The 20204-nt window shown below is 40.1% G+C and overlaps 1 protein-coding gene across 1 annotated transcript in view; it reads left to right on the top strand.

Annotated features, from left to right (window-relative positions):
• The window catches only part of LOC122793700 (carboxypeptidase O-like), a 254733-nt gene extending 241556 nt beyond the window's left edge, over positions 1 to 13177 (top strand). The window contains exon 9 of the mRNA XM_044061919.1: positions 12346 to 13177. Within this exon, the coding sequence (XP_043917854.1) occupies positions 12346 to 12644 (299 nt within the window). The 3' untranslated portion in view covers positions 12645 to 13177. The remainder of the gene's footprint in view (positions 1 to 12345) is intronic.
• Positions 13178 to 20204: the final 7027 nt, after the last annotated feature.

The raw sequence follows: 20204 nt of genomic DNA, 5'->3' as shown, positions 1-20204 counted from the left end.
TCTGGTATAGGAAGAAGATGTCTACGGTTCCTCCTATATTCCACACCCTCGAAGTCTTCCAGGTAAAATCTCAGCTCTGCACAGATGCCTGTAATCTGTCCTATTCGATCAAAAGCTTTTGTTGTCTGGATTCGTACCGTCTCTCCTTCCCTCAACGGACAAAGTAATCTGCTCAAGCTGTCATAACTAGATTTAGTTTCTTCAACAATTGAGCTTTGATGGTTTTATAGTTCTTAGGTGTAGGCTTCAATAAACTAGAAGTAATGGGTAACATAGTTCTAGTTTGTCTGGAAAGTAGTCTTTGAGCAGGTGAACCAAGAATATCATCACAGGGTATGTTTCTGAGATTAACCAAATTCAAGAACACATCGGTTCAAACACATCACGCTTTGACCTTTCAAGTAACTGCTTTGCACTTTGCACTGCATGTTCAGCTAGATCGTTGAACTGAAGATATTCAGGACTACTAGTGACATGTACAAAGTCTCATTATTTTGTAAATTTCTGAAACAACTGGCTAGTAAATTGTCAGAAAGAAGTTTATGTGGACTACCATGAACTGAGAAATAACGTTTCAATAGCAGTGAATGTTAGGTTAGGTAGTAGATCAATCTCAAACCAATCTGAATAAGAGTCTACCAAAAACAAGTAGTGTTGATTATTCTACTCAAAGACATCAGTTGCTACAATAGACCAAGGTAGTTCAGGAACTGGACTTAGCTGAAGTGGTTCTCTTTGCAAATGCGCTCTAATACTGCATAATGAACATGAAGAAAGTACTCTATCAATGTCTTTTTATAATGAAGGCCAAAATACTAATTCTCTTGCTCCTGTCCTAGTGGATGCAGATCCTGGGTGAGCACGATACAAAATCTGGATATATTCTTGTTGTAAGGAAGCAGGAACAATAATTTTAGGACCTTTGAAAATAATTCCATCTTCCATCAACAATTCATATCTGTAAGGAAAATAGGTTTGCACTTCAGGTGATATACTAGATTGCTTTGATGGCCATCCAGCATTAATTTAGTTGTTGAGCTTCTGCAAAATTGGATCAGTCTGCATGTGATCTCTTAACTCATCAAGTCTAGTTGTGGAAAAATTACGCACTGACATCACATCAAAGTCAAAATTCCCTGCATTAAGCTGTTCTGTAGTATTTCTGGGTGATTTGGATAAGGCATCAGCTAGATAAAGCAATTTGCCTTTTGTGTAGATCATTTTGAACTTGTACTTTTGCAATTTGAGCATCATTTTTTTGTAATCTTACTGGAGTTGAATGCATAGGCTTCTTTAGAATAGTAACTAGAGATTGATGATCGGTTTCAATCTGAATAGCTCGACCATAAATATAATCATAAAACTTAGAATATGGAAATACTATTGCCAAAAGCTTCTTCTCAATTTGAGTATACTGCATTTCAGTTTGGGTTAGTGTTCTAGATGCATTAGCTATTAGTCTGCCCTCTTGAAGTATAACTGCACCAAGACCAAATTCTGAAGCATCACAAGAAAGAGTAACTGGTTTGTTCACATCATAGTATCCTAATGTAGGTGGAGTGGCAGTTTTCTGCTTGAGGTCTTCAAATGGCTTCTGGTGTTGTTCCAACAATGACCATGCAACATTTTTGCATGTTAGCTCTCTTAATGGTGCTGTCAACTCACTGAAGTCTGATATAAACTTGCTTAAATAGTTGACCATGCCTAAGAAATGCTGTAGAGCTTGTACATTATCTGGTACTGATATCTCTAGAATAGCTGCTTGCTTGGTCGGGTCTGGTCTCAAGTCTGTACTTTTAAACAAATGGACTACATAGGTAACTTCTGTAAGTCTGAATTTGTACTTCAGAGGACTGAGCTTCAAGTTTAATTCATGTGCTCTGTCTAGAACTTTCTTGAGGTTTCTGTCATGCTCTGCTTCACCATTGCCTCCAACCAATAAATCAACTATTATGGCACAAGGATAACCCCCAAAAAATTGCTCCATTGCACTTTGGAAGACTTCACATGCAGAATTTATTCCAATTGGCATCCTTAGGAATCTGTATCTCCCAAATGGAGTACCAAAGGTAGTTAGAAATGAGGATTTACAATCAAGCATCACTTGCCAAAATGAACTCTTTGCATCTAAGAGAAAATACAGTAGAATTCAGGATTAGAGCTGCAACTTCTTCAGCTGTGTTCATTGAATGATACAATCTCTTTAATACTTTGTTCAGATCTCTTGGGTCAATACATATTCTGATTTTATCTGAGCCTTTTTTGGGAGCGGCTACCAAAGATGACATCCATTCAGTTGGTTCTGTGACTGCACAAATCACACCTCGCTGCACCATTTTATCCAACTGAGCTTTAACTTTATCCTGCATAGCTATCAGAACTCTCCTGGCTAGTCTGACTACTGAAGTAACCTTAGGGTCTAACTTCATGGAATACACAACTGGAAGTTTGCCTACCTTGTAATTGAAAACATCAGCATACTCTGAGAAAATGGCTTCAGAAAAACTGGAAATCAGAAATGCACTTATGTGATGGTCTTCTTTAGCAAAAGAAAGCAGATTCATTCTTAAACTATCTTTGAGACCCAATAAAGATTGCACTGGTCTTCGGACTACAACAGAATAACAAGTAACAGTTCTTGGCCAAATAACATGAAAGCATCACTGAACCTTTGGTTTGAATTTCTTCACCTGCATAAGCAAGTCTTGCACTATTGGCCACATTGAGTTGTTCGTTAGTTCTCACTTTAGCAAATGTGTCTGCTGATATAACATTACTCTTTGAACCAGTATCTACTTTGAGCTCTGTGAATTTTCCATTAATCCAGACAGTACAAAACACTTCACTTCTTGTCAACAAATTCACTGCAGCAACTCTTTCACCAAGCACTGATACACCATCTACATAGAAAGCTGACTGCTTGGGCTCTACTTGATCAACTTGCTTTTTTGTGTGACCTTTCTTTACAACTGTATGCAGCTTACTTGATTTGCAAAACGTTTGGAAATGGTTCCAATTTTTACACTTGTGATATTGCTGACCAAATGCTAAGCACGTCTGTCTTTTAGACTCATGATTTGCACCACAATTGTGACAGTTAACAATAAAGCTAGACTAGGGTTTTGCTGATTCATGCTCAACCTGCACCGAGCTTGAGCACACTCCTTTCTTAGAACTTTCTGGAAAGCCATGTGCCTTTCCTGGAAACCCTGTAACTGCCATGTGCTTTTGTTTGCCACATGTTGCATACTATCTACATTTGCTCTGGCGCCAACTGAAACCATGCTCTTGTCACTCGCAAGCATACTTGTGTGTTTTTCTGTCACCTCGTGGATTTGACAAATCTCTATGGCTTTGCTCAATAATAAATCACTGTTGTTGAGTCTTTCGGCTTTTCTCGGTTAGGGGTCACCACAGCGGAACTCCGGTCTGCTAATGATTGGTAGTTGGTATTTACGTGCCGCGTTACCAGCCCTGATGCACAACCTTCAATGAAGGTACGCCCATTCACGCATGTCACCATGCAGAAGATGCTCTAGCTGAGAATCGAACCGGACAGCGACTTACTGTGAGGCGACAATGCTACCACAGCACCACCACACTGTCATGAAGTAAAATCTTTCTCACAGCAGCACTGTTAATACCACACAAAAGCCTGTCCTTTATCAGCTCATCTTTTATGTCACTAAACCGACACGTTTTAGCTCTGTTTCTCAAGTCAGTGATATAAGCTGCAAATGTTTCTCCTGGTTTCTGATCTCTTGTGTAAAACAAATGCATCTGTACTGTAATATTCGTTTGGGGGTTACACATTTCTCTGAACTTGTGCCTCAAACACTCGGGGTCTTGCCTTGATTCAGGTTGTACAATATGATGAGTCTCACCTTCTCCTTAATATACTGCAGGTGCGTACACAAATGAACACTCTCTTTCTATGGCCTCTGACCCAGCCAAGTTTAACAAAATGAATGCCTTGGTGCATGCATCTCTATCTGCTGCTTGTATAAAAATATCATACTCTTGATCAAATATTCTCCAGTTCTCTGCAATATTCTGATCAAATATAAGTGGGAGGGGTATTCCAAATCCATCTGCTGTATTAACACATACCAGTGACGAGTTTTGCAAATAAGCACAAAAATACACACACACATATGCCAGAAACTTGTGCCTGTATTTGTAACTTTGTCCAATGCCTTTGCATTTCTAAATTTATACTCTTTTGGGCTTTTTGAAATTATGCTAAAAGACAAACTCGTAGTACCTTTGAATAACTGGACTTTGCGAAATAAACATCTTGGGCACTTTATACTTTTGCAATACCGTTTTGAAAGGCTAAAATGCTAAACTCATTTATCATCATTTTAAGAAACACTTCAACAACTTTACGATGTGATTGGATAACTGTTGGGCACTGTAATATTCTTGTAATGGCGTCTTTTTCAAGAAATCACTTCTTATCAATGTAAGAAGCATATCAAGTAACTGCACAATGTGAATAAATTGAACATCTCTTGCCCAAAATTCAACTTTGAAGTAAGTGCACTTTGCGAATAAATGCATACAGCACATTGAAATGTCCCCGAAATGACGGTACCTTGCTAGGCAACTCTTTTCAGTGCAAGAAACACTCTGTAATGGCGTTACTTTGAGAACAGACACACCCAGCACTAGAACTTTTTGAAATTACTATATTTTGACTGTATTTCATAAAATAGTTGCACTTTACACACAACTCTTCAAAATGCATGCACAGTAATAAGCACACTCTGTAAGCACTTTTACACACTTTGAGATAGTTCGAATAACTTTAGTTACGCCCTTGATACAATACAAAATCATAGTTATGCCAAAACACAGCACGTTGCCAAAACACATGCTGCTCTTTCAAAATGGCACTAGGGATTGCACGTGTCTAGAATTTATACCTGCATGTATAGCCTTGACATGCTTCTTAAAGATACAGCATAGCATACACATCAATTGTACTTTGATCTCCATATGGTTTAAAAAAGTGCAGTTTTGTACCTACCATAAATGTAGATGTTTGAGTGCTAATACAGCTGCAGTCATAACAGATGGGTTCTCCTGCCGTCAGGCGGGTCCTCGGTCAGCCGAATTCCAAAGTCTAGGTCCGACGTCGGTTGTCGTCGCTTCTTCCCTGATGTCAGTGCGACAGGGGTATAAAAGAACCAGCCAACACCATTTTCTTCAGTTTTTCTTGCCCCAGATGTCAGGTGCCCCCAGAAGGAAGGCAATACATAAAATTATGTAATAATGCAATGCAATATAATCAAAAAACAGTAGTTGCAAGCAAATACACCATAAAAGAATACCCTAGAGGGAAGAAGGGAGGAAACCTGGACTGCAGCTGTATTAGCACTCGAACATCTACATTTATGGTAGGTACAAAACTGTACTATGTTCATCGTGCATACAGCTGCAGTCATAACAGATGGGTAGAATCCCAAAGCTAAGAAAGGGGTGGTAGGCACTAGGTGGAACTAGGAGGAGCCAAAATGCCCTGCAAAGCCTGCTCTAGATTTGGAGTATAATGGTAGGTTGTAGTGCTTGGAGAAGGTATGCACAGAACTCCAAGTGGCTGCTTCCAAAATATCCTTGGTAGGTACTCCTCTGAGGAAGGCTGCAGAGGTGGCTGTGGCCCTGGTGGAATGAGTTCTAATGCCTGTAGGTAAAGTTTTGCCATGAAAAGAATAGCAAAAGCATATGCAGTGGGCTATCCATGTTGAGAATGTCTGTTTGGAAATTGGCTTTCCTTGAGCTCCTACCGCATAGGCCACAAAGAGCTGTTCTGATTTTCTGAAAGGCTTTGTTCTGTCCAAATAATAACGCAGTTGTCTGTGGATGTCCAAGGAATGTAGTAATCTCTCCCCTTTGTTTTGAGGATTAGGATAAAAAGTAGGTAAATGTATGGCCTGATTTAAAGCTACCCTGGATACCACTTTAGGCATAAAGGACGGGTTTGTTCATAAGGAAACTCTGTCCTGATGGAAGATGATAAAAGGCTGGACAGCCATGAGATCCTGTAGTTCTGAAACTCTATGAGCTGAGGTGATAGCCAGAAGGAAAGCTGTTTTCTAGGACAAATATTGCAAATCTGATGAGGCAGCTGGCTCAAAAGGAGGCAAGGTCAGTTTTCCCAGAATGAAATTAAGATCTCAAGCAGGTATTGGTTGTTTCCTTGGAGATCTTAAATTTTTAGCCCCTCTGAGGAACTGTCTTAAGAGAGGGTGAGAGAATAAAGGTGGATCAGTGTTGTATTCTACAAAAATGGCTGAGGCATGGATTTTGATGGAGGAGAAAGAAAGCCCACTGCTTAGCAGTTCAGCCAAATATTGTAGTATTTGAGGTAAATTCAGTTTTCCGGGGTCCTGGCCCTTTTTTTTTCATTCCAGACACAAAAACGTTTCCATTTTGCGGAGTAAGCTTTTCTAGTTGATGCCCTTCTGGCCTCCAAAATGACATCCTGCACCTCCTTGGAGAGTAGGGCCTGCTGTGATGCTAAGGAATCTTCCATGCGGCTAGATTGAGTGTTTTTAGCTGACTGTGAAGAGTTTTGAAGCTGTGCTGAGTCAGAAGAAGAGGCATTAGAGGCAGGGTCCATGGTGGGGAATGCATCAGGCTCCTCAGGAGTGGGTACCAGTGTTGCCTTGGCCAGTCCGGAGCAATGAGGATCATCTTTGGTCTGTCTGCTCTGGTCTTCAATAGAACTTTGGGCAGCAGAGGAAGAGGCGGGAAGGCATAAACTGTCATTGATGTCCAACTGAAAGAGAGAGCGTCCACTCTCCAGGCCTTTGGATGGAAGGTCCTTGAGCAGAATTTTGTCAATTGATGATTTTTGTGGGAGGCAAAGAGATCTATGTCTGGCCTTCCCCATTCTTGAGTTATTTCTGTAAAAACATTTGGATGCAACTTCCATTTGTGTGGATCTGTCATATTCCTGCTTAGGTTGTCTGCCAGCGTGTTTTCCTTGCCTGGCAAGTACTGTGCTTGTAGTTCCATTTGTAAGTCCATGGCCATGTTCCAAAGTGACATGGCCAGTCTGCATAGGGGGTAAGAATGTGTTCCTCCCTGCTTGTTTATGTACCACATAACTGTGGTGTTGTCCGTTCTTATCAATAGTTGACCTGGTTGTAGAAGGTCCTTGAAAGCTATAATAGCATTTATTACTGCTAGCAGTTCTTTTTGATTGATGTGAAGGTGCTTTTCTTTTTGGGACCATTTGCCCTGAATGCACCGATCTGTTATGTGTGCCCCCCAGGCGTAGTCCGAGGCGTCTGTTGTGATGACTTGATTTGCTTGAGGCTTGCTGAATGGAAGACCTGTGTTTGTTTGACATGCTTGAGCCCACCACAGAAATTCCTTTTGCAGACATGTAATTAGTGGTATTATTTTTTCCAAACTGTGGCTGTGTTGAGACCATATGTTTTTCAGGTACCATTGAAGTTTCCTCATATGCAGCTTTGCACATGGGATTAGTAAGATGCAAGATGCAAGATGCCATGAATCCCAGAGCCTGCAGGATTTTCCTTGCAGTCAGCCTGGTGCAATTTGCTAGTGTTCTGAAGTATTGAATTAGTTGCCCCTGCTTCTCTGGCGTGAGGTAGGCCATCTGGGTGTTTGTGTCCAAATTGGCACCCAGGAAAATTATCTTCTGAGAGGGTATTAGCCTTGATTTCTTTTTGTTGACTGTGTATCCCAGAGAGTTCAATAACATTATTACATAAGCCAGATGTTTCAGAAGAATGTGCTTGCTGTCCGCTTGGATCAGGCAGTCGTCCAAATAGGGATATATTTGTATCCCTTGAAGTCTGCAGTAGGCAATTACTGATGCCAGGCATTTCATGAATACTCTGGGCGCAGTAGATAAGCCAAAGGGCAATGCAGAGAATTGATAAAGAAATCTGAGGTACCTTCTGCAATTTTGTCCGATTGGGACATGCAAGTATGCCTCCTTGAGGTCCAATGTTACCAGCCAAGACTCCTTGCCCAGCATGGGAAGAAGTTGCTGTAGAGTGAGCATCTTGAATTTTGGTATGAGTAGAAATGTGTTTAGGATGGATAGATCCAAAATAGGTCTCCAATCTTTTCCCTTCCTTGGCACCAGAAATAGCCTGGAATAAAAACCTTGACCTTGTTCGTGCGTAGGTACCTCTTGAATAGCTTTCATGTTTATGAGATCTGTAATTTGCCTTTGTGCCTCTGCCCTTTGATTGTGTGGCAGGTTTGGCATGCCTCTCATTTTGGAAGGGTGTGAAAATGGAATTTGTAGCCTCTGTTTATAATGTCCAGGATCCATTTGTCCTTTGTGACAATATGCCAATTTTTTGAAAATAATGCCAGCCTTCCTCCTAAGGGGGCTGCCATTTGAGACCTGGTTGGCATGCAAAGAGGAAAGTCATTGGGTTTGCTTTCTGAAAGATTGCGAGTTGTCCTCACCACCTCCTTGTGTAGGAGCTTGCCATTGTCTGCCTCTATACGATCCTTGGGATTGTCCTCTGCCTCTCGGGTGCCTGTATCTGCCTCTTTGGGGTCTGTCTGTGGCAGGAAAGGACCAGTTTTTGGAAGGCCAATTTCTACTAAAACGTGGGGTTTGAACCTGTAGAAATTCTTTCACAGTTTGCATTGATTTAGCCTTTTCCTCCATTTTCCTTAATACCTCCTCAGCATTAGCACCAAATAGTACATCCTTTTGAAGAGGGGCGTCTAGTAATTTAGCTTTGACATGATCAGGCGAGGCTTGTTCCTTGAGCCAGGCATGCCTACGTATGACTGATCCTGTAACAGCAGCTCTACATGAGGCCTCTAGAGCATCAAAACCACATTGTAAGGTATGCTTACCCACTTGTTCTGCACTATGCATCAAATCCTGCAACTCCTTCAAGTCTGGTTGTTCAGGTTGTGACACTTTACTTTTCAATTGTGATAACAAAAACTGTTGGTATTTTAGCATATGAAACTGACAGTTTAAGGCCCTCATGGATAAGGTAGCCGAAGTATATACCTTTTTTCCCCACCTTTCTAAGGATCTGGAATCTCTCTCGGAAGGCAATGGATTTTTAGCAATGGAGGCCTTAACTCCCTTGGGGCCCTGTGAGATGGTTTCTAGGTCAACAGCATGGCTATTATATAGAAATTGGTGTGAGTCAGGGACCCTGTAGTACCTGTCAGGCTTAACTGGAGCTGGAGGTAGAGAGTCCGGGTTAAGGCAGGCCTCCGAGTAAACATCATCTAGGATGTCCAAGACAAGAGGTATAGCCAGAGGCCTGTGCTGAAGAAGCAAGAGAAATTCCCTGAGCCTTTTCTTGGAATCTGAATAATCCTGGCCTTCCCAGTGGAAGTGTTCCCTTAAGGTATGCAAAGTTTCCCCAAATGAGTAATCCTCAGGGGGGATACAGAAGGGATGGACTCCTCCACATCAGAGTCTTCAAAAGGGGAGTAAGAATGTTCCTGATCATCAGAGTGCTCTGAAATAATGAAGCCCTGATCAGAGGAGGGGGAATCTTCCTCCACTCTAGGCCTTTTGTCCGGAGGGGGCTGAGAACCTCTGATAAGAGTAATTAAATCCTCAGCCATTTTAAGCATCTGTTTCTTAGGCATGGGGCCTGGAGATGGGCCCTGTGTAGCTGGTCTCTTTGAGTGCATGGTTGCTTTAGACTTTGTGAAAGCCTTGTTGGAGAAGGAAGAGGAAGGTCTGAAGACACCTTGAGTGGAGGTGGACCTGTCCACATTCTGAGTTTCAACGCCAAGATTGGCTTCGGTATCTGTAGTCGGGGTGTGGGCCGAGGAGCCTGCGACCTCGGGTACAGGAGACACCGTCAAAGACAGGTTGTCGGTAGTCAGGGGCTGCGTAGGCCCCTTGCTGAGAACTGGACCACGTGTAGTCGGCTTTGGCGTGGTGTCGGTAGAGGCCGCGGACCTCGTGGGTCGGTCCTTGTCTTTGCGTTTTTTAGACAAAACCAGAGTCGGAGTATCCGACGACATAGTATAGTTAAATGCTTTCCCAAAATAATGCTGGGCAAACTCCGCCCGACGCTTAAGAGTGCGTTTGTTGAATGTAGCACAAAAGCGACAGACCGAGACGTCGTGGTCTGGGCCTAAACAAGGTATACAGAGGGAATGGAAATCCTTATGCGGTATTTGCTTCCCACAAGAAATACAATTATTAACTTTGTCTGACATCGGTCTGAGGCAAGAAAAGTTTCCCCAACGGGGTACTTAGCTTTTAAGAAGACTTCGGTTTCCAAATGTTCGTAATCTCAGGAGCTGGCCGACCAGCACTTGCGAACTGTTTCTGCTTCGGGCACCGCACGGCAAGAAAGACTGAAGAAAATGGTGTCGGCTGGTTCTTTTATACCCCTGTCGCACTGACGTCAGGGAAGAAGCGACGACAAACGATGCCAGACCTAGACTTTGGAATTCGGCCGACCGAGGACCCGCCTGACGGCAGGAGAACCCATCTGTTATGACTGCAGCTGTATGCACGATGAACATCAATGGGTTCCTAAAATTACTGGACTGGTTGCAAGGATAGCCAGTGCAGAGAAACTCAAAGCCACTTACCTTCAAGGTGATAAGCAACTTTTCTCAACCTTTGTTTATGGGCTTATCGCACCAATGACAACATTGGAGATGATTTTACAAAGACAGCTTTTCCATCATCATAGACTTTTAATTTATGCTATCTGATGGATATGCAGCCATTTAATGATAATTTACAATTTATTTTATTTATATAATATATAATATTTATATTATTTATTGTAATAATATAAACCACATCTGTGTCCATGAGAATTGGCTGATATATGCAGAGCAGAGACAGATGAATCTGGAATTTGCATATTCTGTTCCCTGATGCTACTAGCATTGGAATAATCCAAATTCCTTTGTACTTGAGTCAAGACAGCGGACTAGGAGATTAAAGAAGGCTATCTGGTGTGCCAGGTGTTTGCGAGAGTCCTACGTTCAAATTGATTTCACTCCTCACCACTCAGAGCAGGAGAAAAAAATTAACTGCAGTTCTGAAGTTGCTGTTTAAGACTGACTTTCCATACAGAACCATACAATGAAATGAATACTTCCTGCGGCAAGTTTCTGTAGATAGCAATTTGATTTTTTCAAAGTGCTGTAAAAATCGCTAATTATGACTACTGAAAATACACTTGGGAATGTACTACCTCACATACCCAATTAAAATATAATGAAACTACTTACCTGCCTCCCTAGTCAAACTGAGTAAGTAAAACATGTGTCCCTGTTTTAGTAAGGAAAATAGTTGTGCAAATTTCAATTGTTTGTTTTATTGACTAGGTTAATCCCACTAGGCTTGTGGCCTGTTTTCAAAGAAGACCTGAGGTAGTATTCATACTGAATAGGTGGAAATTAGGCCAGAATAGTATGGAAATTCCTGCACTTTTTGTCTTTAGATAAGTTGCTAGTTAAGAGATTTATGAACTAAAATCTAAGAGGGTATCTTCAGTGAATGATTTTTATTAAAATTAGATAAGTGAACACATTCTTCTAAAATGTGAAAGAATAAGGGGTTTCCTGGATATGTTTAAAAGCAGTTTTTTAAAGGAAAGTTGAAATAAATCACTGTGGATATGATTGTTTATGGATAGGGTGATAGCCAATGGTAGAAAATTATATAGATGTTTTATTAGCTTGTGCTTGTTTCACATGCAATGGGAGATGCTGGAAAATTATGTATTATGAAATTGGAAATAAAGAAAAGTTAAAATAAACATCACATTCTAGTTGAACGTTAAAGATGGAGAGGTTAAATGCAATAAGGTAATATTTGGTAGATTTTTTAAATTTAATTATATATATTACTGCAAATATATAAATGTGCTTTATACAGTTCATGAAAATGGGGGTTTATATGCTTGTATTTAAGATGTTTTGGATAAAATTTAAAATTGTCCATGTGTCATAGGAGCTTTTAAGTTACAATCAAGCCAGGCAGATGGGACCTTAGTAAAATGTTTCATGAAGGACAGCACACTCAGGGATGCAGCTGCAGTATCAGTGCTTAAAAATTAATCCAGGCACCTGATATGTGAATAAAACCAACAGCCTTCTGCTTTCTTTTTTAAAGGATGAATGTGATCAACCTGTTGAGCCAGTGACATTGACTATAGAACAGAGAAGTATGGAGGAGGGGCATCAACAGTATGTTCTGAGGAAGGGAGCATGGAAGAAGATGATTATGACAGACTATCTTCTTTTTTAAAGAAAATATTAAGAAAGGTATAATGTTTTATTTCACAAATTACTGTTGATGAAAATCTAACCATACCTTTTCTTCATTTATTACAGATGAAATGGCTGGTTCTTCTCTGGACTATGCACGTGATATTGGGATTGAGTTCTCCTACATCTTTGAGCTTAGGGATAATGGGACCAATAAATTTGTTCTCCCAGAAGAAGAAATCCAGCCTACATGTGAAGAGACCATGGCAGGTGTAATGGCTATTGTAGAGCACATTAATGACAAGTATTACTCCAATTCAGCACCAGCAGCGGGAGTTTTGTGGCCAGTGCAGTTATCCAGGACAGGACTTCTGTCAAAAGTCCTAATAACAGTGTGGGCCATGGGCTTCTCCTCAGTTTTGTGACTTTGCATGGTTTATTCACTGTGCGATTTAAGGGACACAGCAATATTTTACACCTTAATGTTTTACTTCTTTACTTTGTTTCTCTAAACTATGTAGTGTCACATAAACATTTGCTCTTCCTTCATAAAATATATTTTAAAGTATCTTATAATGTCTTACAATATAATAGGTGTGTATATGTTTCTTATGCCACAGCTTCTTAGGGTTTCTGTCAAAAGTGCAAGGACTATAATTAGAGAAGTGAGACTAAACATGGAAAAGGGGAATTAAGGATACTCAAAGACAGCGGCTGCAGTTCCTCAGACTATTCACCTTACTCCAAGGTACAGTGGCCTCAGAGTTAAGCTATATATACCTGTGATTATATTATGATTATTCAAAATGTAAATAAATCAAACTACATATGATCAATGAAAACATTTTGAACAATCAAATTATTGAAAACCCAAAATATTGCAAGTTTGTCTGAATAGTGGTAGTGATGCAGAAAGAGTTTTTCTAAGGTAAGGTGTAGAGATAGGTTTAGGAGCAGGAGCAGGGGCAGGGTTAGCACGCAATAGTAAGGATGGGGGGGTTGCCCCCTGCACAACCTTACTAGGCTTTCCCCATTGCATTATCTCAGTAAGAGCAATCAATTATTCTTACACTCAACCAAATTTCCACACAGTACACTCTGTCAAACAAATGACAATTCCGAAAAGTGTATATTACCCACATATATATATATAAATAGAAGCAATATGTTGTATACAACCCCTACATACCTCTTAGCACCCAGAATTTTCTAGAATGACCAGCTTTTTGCCTCATATTTTTTGGTCTGTTCCTTAAAAAAATTGTGGTTTTCTAACAAATCATTGAGGATTGAAGTCACTAAATAATGTCCAATATTTGATATTCAGATTTAACACACTTCAAAAAGCAAAAACCTGTTATTCTAGCAATGTTCTAAGCTTCTAATAGCAATATTTAAAAGCTATCCCTGATTTTGGCTTTTATCCCACCATCATTGTTTTTTGCTTTGTCCAGAATTCTTGTGCTAAGAAATCAAGAGGTATGGCCCCCTACATTGTGGCACCCTCTGCAAATATATTTTGATAGCATTACACCAGATTTTGATATGCACAATATTTATTTGCTACTGGCACTGTATTTTTCATATTTGGAGATCTACAGTTTACAGTTCTTACACTTCAAAATAGGAAGACACAGGCCCAGTGCTTTGAACAGTGTAGTATCTAATCAAAAGCTTAAGAGAAGGAGATCCCCAAAAAAAAGAGAGACAAAGAGAGCTAGATCCAAAAAAAAAAGAGACAAAGAGACATAAACAACAGACACCCCAGCAAGTGACAGCATGCTTTTTAGTTTATATGAAAAAATCCTCATTTATAAATGATACTTTATTAAAATACATCCATTATGAAAGGTTACTGTTACTCTAAATATATAAGAATTGTATCACATGCACTACTGACACATTTTACAACGGTCATTATTATTCATCCCTCCCAAAAAATTATTTGATATATAAGTCTTTGCTGCCCCAATACTGCTAACATAGCAGTATGTTCCCATTGACAATGTGCAGGTTCATTAGTTCTTAAGAATTTTATAGCCAAAGAGACAATCAAGAAGCTGAACCACTTCACCCACTATTGATGGGAGACCAAGAGTGCCCTCCATCAAGCAGACTTTCTCTACATACCATCAGTGAAACTCTTGCCATTAACTTGATTTTAAAGGTTACTGACAGGTAATGTCAGCCTGTTCCAGAAACAGGGGACAAGTTGGGTGAGGTATCTGTCACATAGTGCTCTTCAAGTAATATAATATGTCCAATAGTAGGACGTGCACACCCACAATTAAATATTTTACAACATCATACAAAAATATAGAGTATAGAGCCTGTAAAGGAGGTAATTAAATGTGCATTTCTAAAGTGAAAAGTATTTGGTGGGTTTTTATCTCAATATATGATAGTCTTGATATGTCCTGAATGATCAGCTAAGTAATGAAATAAAATAAATGTGTTCAAAACAGCCACATTATTTTTATATCTGTAGCTTGCAGACCAGCTTTTCATAGAAGTGCATTACATACTGCATCTGCATGGTGGAGGTGGAGTGTGCACTTTAAAGTACCTAACTTTTTTTTTGTTAATGAGTTCTGGAGGTGGAAAAGATCTTTACTACTAGACGAAATATGACCATTTTAGTAAACTATATTAAATATAATAATGTAAAAAAGATATAACTATGCTGCATGTGGCGCAAAATACATCTACATGCTCATCTGGATATAGAAGATAGTATCTTGACAGTAAGAGATCTAGTGCACACACACAAAATTAAAAATTTAACTTGTATAGTGAGTAACAACTCCAAGTTTCATTACTTTTTCCTGGTAATACTTTTGTAACATATCTGATTACAAGTAGTAAAGACAAAGTCCATAAAACTGGTTAGAGCACATAAAACTGAGACAATGAGATGAGTTATAAAAATACATTCAGTATAACTGCATTTTATTTCTTGAGTCCTCATAGTCAGAGCAGTTCAAAACAAAATCAAATTAAGACCCCTGGTTGGGCCTGCTTGCTCTTTAACTTCTGCACTCTGTTCGACTTTCCCATGAGCCCCAGATATCCCCATTGCATTTCGGCTGGCAGCATAAATTCATCCTGTATCTCTTACCAAGTCTTTAATCTGTGTCCTGCACTTGCTTGCCACTACTATTTTTCTATCTCCTGTTTTTTTTTTTTATCTCCATAATGCTGATCGTGTTTATCTGTTCTGTATTGAACTCCTTATGGGCAATCTACCAAGGCCTTCTAACCTGGTAGTTCTTCATCTTGCCAGATATCCATGATCAGCTTCTGTAGTACATTTAGCACTGGTGGATCTAGTTTTCCTTTTGATTAGTTCATCATTACCTTTATTATATCCTCCTGTTTTCTCAAATCCCTATTCTTGTGGTGGATCATTTTCTTCCAGTCTTCCAGGGATTCTATATACTAGCCTTACTGATAAACCTAAAAAGCACCCCCTGTAGGCATGTACCCATATCTGGAACACCTTGCCCTCCATTTTCATTTCCCTTTATTAGAACTTCCCAGGCTAAAAGCTACTGTTGTTTTTTCTTGATTGCATACGTACTCATTAATCATTTGCTTTACTTTTTTCAAAAATCTTTCCTGTGGAAGTATTTAAAAGGTTAGTTGATGGAAGATGTATAATTGCAATATCTGCACCCTTTGGTCCATATCTAGTTTAATTCCTTTCCATTTATGTGAATTTTTATCTTGCTATAATCTTCATATTTAGATTCCATTGATTCCCTAACTGTGCCCCTGACACAAACTCACAGATTTCTTATTCTTGACTTCCACATATTCTGGCACAACCCTCCTTGAAATTCCTGTACATCTATGTTTAAAGCTATAGCTTGTGATTTTCTCTTTATTTATTCTATATCTAGAAAATTTCCCAAATGTTTTCATTATTTCATAGACCTTTTTCGTACCTTCCTTTGGTTTCATTAGTGTAAGAAGTACACTGTCTGCATATAACATGATTGTCCTTTGTTCACTTTCCTATTCATAGCCCTGTATCAAACAGGATGCTATGGATGCTGCTAATGGCTCTAGACGTAGAGCTAACAATAGGGGGGACAGCAGGCAACCTTCCCATATCCCTCTTTCTATCTTTATTGCCTCTGATAGCCTCACTCAAATCTCCCTTGTTCTTGCATCAGAGTACATTCTTTTCAAGAGTTCTCATCTATTATTTTGGGAAGCCCCACTTTTCCTGCAAACTAAATGGATAATGCCATGTAACTCAATTGAATGCCTTCTCTGCATCCAGTGATAATATAGACAGGCTTTTTTATTTTAGACATCTTCCGTTAATAGCAAAGTTCTCAAAATGTTATCTGCTGCTCTCCTGCCTACAACAATTCCTGTGTGATCAGTTTAGACTATTTTTGGGAGTATTCCTGTAAATCTCTCTGCTGTGATTAGTATAAAACACTTATATTAGTGATTTGATATTGATATTGAGGATGGCATTATTGGGTCCTTCCCTTATTTATACATACACAGATACAGTAACCACTGCTTCCCTCCAAGATCTAGGAATTGTTTTCATCCCCTTTTAAAATTGCACTGAATAACTTTATTTATATTATTACAATTTCAGCCCTCTCTAGCTCCCAAAATTCTACTGATAGCCCATCACTGCTTGGTGTCTTAGCTATTTCCTTCCATACCTTAACCAGCTCTCCCTCTGTGATCACAACCAGTAGTTTCTCCTTATCATCATTTAACAATTCTGTTAGCTTTGGTACATCCCCTTCCCCTCCTTCTATCCAGCCCCTACCCCTGCTGCCCTTCCTCCTTGGCATGTAAATCCTAGCTACCATATAGGTGACAATCCACTGAGCACAGAAAAAGTCATCAGGGATCTGGGGACCCAAGTTGACAGTAGTCTTTCGTTTGACACTCATGTTGCTAAAGTAGTTAGGAAAACCTTCTATATCGCCCACCTGATCATGAAGGGATTCACATCTAGATCAAGGGAGGTCATCGTCCCCCTGTACTCATCACTCATTAGACCTATGATTGAGTACAATGCCCCGTTCGGAATGTATCTGACCAGACACCTGATGCAGCTTGAAAGGCCCCAAAAGTTCCTCACCAAAAGGATAAAGGGTCTCAAAAATATGTCTTATGCTGCCCGACTGAAAGAACTCCAGCTTTATTCAGTCTCATACCGCTTGCTCAGAGGTGACCTGTGCCTGACATATAAGGCCATGTCAAACCCAGATTTGATGAATATGCTTCACCTCAAAATCTAGATCCCTCAGAACCACAAGGGCGGGAGACTTAAACCTTCACACGGTTATAAATAGAACGTGCTGGAGGGACAGATTCATCACCCAGAGACTCCCTATGCTGTGGAACAAAATCCCGGTACATGTGAGGCAGAGCACCTCGCTGGCCTTGTTCAAGAGGAATCTTGACCAATGGATGGGAGATCGCAGATATACCCCAGGGATTACTTCAGTGTCACTGCTTGACAGAGGCACAGAAAAATGATAGGCATAGTTTTTATTCAAACTAAAGGGGTGGCGAAAGCCACATAACTATGGGCTAGGCTTATAAATGCCCTTGGGCAGATAGCCTAGTATGAACCTATGAACCTATGAACCTATAATACCAAGCAAAACTGCACATTATCTCTTCCACTCAGACTTTAATTTCATTACCTTATTCATCCTTCATCTGATACATTCCCTGTTCCACCTCCTTCTGTCTGTCTAACAGCCATTGTATTAATATATCTAGCTGTGTTACAGAAATGTGTTTTCTCTATTGCTACTCTTTTTGCCCTTACCCTTTCATGTTCCCACTTCTGTAATGTATTATTTTATTTCTGTTTCCCTTACTCCCTCTTTGTTTCCCCTCCTTCTGAATCTCTAATAGTTCAACCATCATCACCTTCCTATTTACTTTCTGAAAGTCTAGCTTCTGTTTTTTTCCATGCATGTGTTTTTTCTGTTGTTTCCCTTACTTTCATCCCTGCAGTCTGCATTTCAGTCTTTTCTCTTTCTAACCCTCCTTACAATCCTCTGTAATTTCTCCTTGTTGCGTTCAAATTCTAATAGGTATCCTAGTAATCTTACATGTCTAACAGCTCCCTATTGAAATGTCAGGATTCATAATGCTGCTAAGTGCAGACAGACCAAAAAAAAAAAAAAAAAAAAGAGACAGAAACTGTAGGATAAGAGTGAATATTGAACATTATTCTCCTTTAAACTTATTTTATTCAAGGGAGAAAGACCTTTTGCACCCCCTGATGTGAGGCCCAAGTCTTTCACACTCCCTGAACTTGTATATACCAACTCCAAGACTCGGAGAAAAAGGAATATTCCAAGAAATGGCTATCTCAGACTTAATATATGTAAGATTGTTTTTTCAGCCTTTCAGTCACAACATTATGGGCCTTGCTGAAGCAGGTTGCAACATTTCAAATGGTTACCCTGTCTAACTTCTTCCCCAGCCTCAGGCATAATTCTACACCAAAAACAGCTTGATCTGTGAGCATAGGCAGTTTACAGTATATTCTGCCATTTTTCTATATTAATATACAATCTATCTATCCTTGATCAGTTCTGAAATTTATAAGAAAAGTGGGTATATATCCTTCCTCAAAGATTTCCCTTCTTCCTTCTTTCCATACATCGACCCACCCACCCAACCATTTCCATATAGGTTTTCAGAAATGTACACTTTTCTTGGTTCCTTATTTACATCCTTTCAACCAGATGCAATATTCCAGTCTACTATTATCAAACACCTTTCTGCATGCTTTTTTCTTAGCATAACGAATATTAATAACCACGTTTCTGGAATTCATAAACTCCAATGCCCTGGATCAACTTATCCACACCCCCACCAGGGGCAACAATATCCTAGATCTAGTCATTACCAATATGAGTGACTGGTGTTCCACACCTGAAGTCAATGCCTCATTGGTCCAATCCGACCATAAGCTAATTACCCTAGATATCCACATCCAGTCTCCACCCCCCATTAAGGAAACCACGGTAAAAAATTTCTCCAAAGCCAACTTCATGCTTCTTAAGACAGAAGTGGTGAACTTCATGACACCCATGCAGATGGACAATACAGTTACGACTACTGAATCCTACACAATTGCATTTTATAAGCACTTACATGAGTGCATGGATCATGCTATCCCAAACAGAACCAAGGCGCTATCCTCCACAAAAAGGAAGCCAATCTGGTGGTCCCCTGCCATAAACAAACTGTACAGCAGAAGGAAGAAACTCTTGCAAAAGACAGTAAAATCCCACGAGTGGAGGAGCTCCCTGGTCAGCCTCAGTTAGAAGCTGCGATCCCTGATAAAATCCTCCAAAGCTAGTTACGAAAACAAAATCGCCACTGATTCTAAAGACAACCATAAAGCATTCTATAGCTATGTCAAGAATCTCAATGGCAACACTCAGATCTGCTCTGAGTTACAGCACAATGGCACTAAATATACAGACCCAACTGATATTGCCAACATCCTGGCAGATAGATTCAGTGCTAACTTTACCCCCCTCTCACCCCTTAAAGAGCCCATCTCTGTACCGGAAGAATGCAAAGTTCCTGTAATCACGGCTGCACAGGTAAAAACCACACTCTCCAAAGCCAAGAACACAGCATCCATGGGACCAGACAACATCCCAGGCTGCGTTCTACATGAACTACAGAACAAACTGGCACCCCACCTAAGTACCATGTTCAATCATAGCCTCAACTCAGGCTTTGTGCCTGCTGAATGGCACACAGCAGCGGTTATGCCACTCCACAAGGGGGGGGGGCACCACGGACCCCGGGAACTACCGCCCCATTAGCCTGACAAGCCTGGTCTGCAAGGCCATGGAACGTATCATCATGGAACTTATAAACAAAGACATTGGTAATCTCCAAACTCTGGATCCCACCCAGTTCGGGTTTGTAAAAGGCAGATCATGTCTTCTAAACCTGATACA

Source organism: Protopterus annectens, chromosome 2.part0 (genome assembly GCF_019279795.1).
Source record: "Protopterus annectens isolate FY-2018-M chromosome 2.part0, PAN1.0, whole genome shotgun sequence".
NCBI classification, from domain to species: Eukaryota; Metazoa; Chordata; order Ceratodontiformes; family Protopteridae; genus Protopterus; species Protopterus annectens.
Note: the sequence above shows the minus strand (reverse complement) of the source record. Positions and strands in the feature narration are given on the sequence as shown.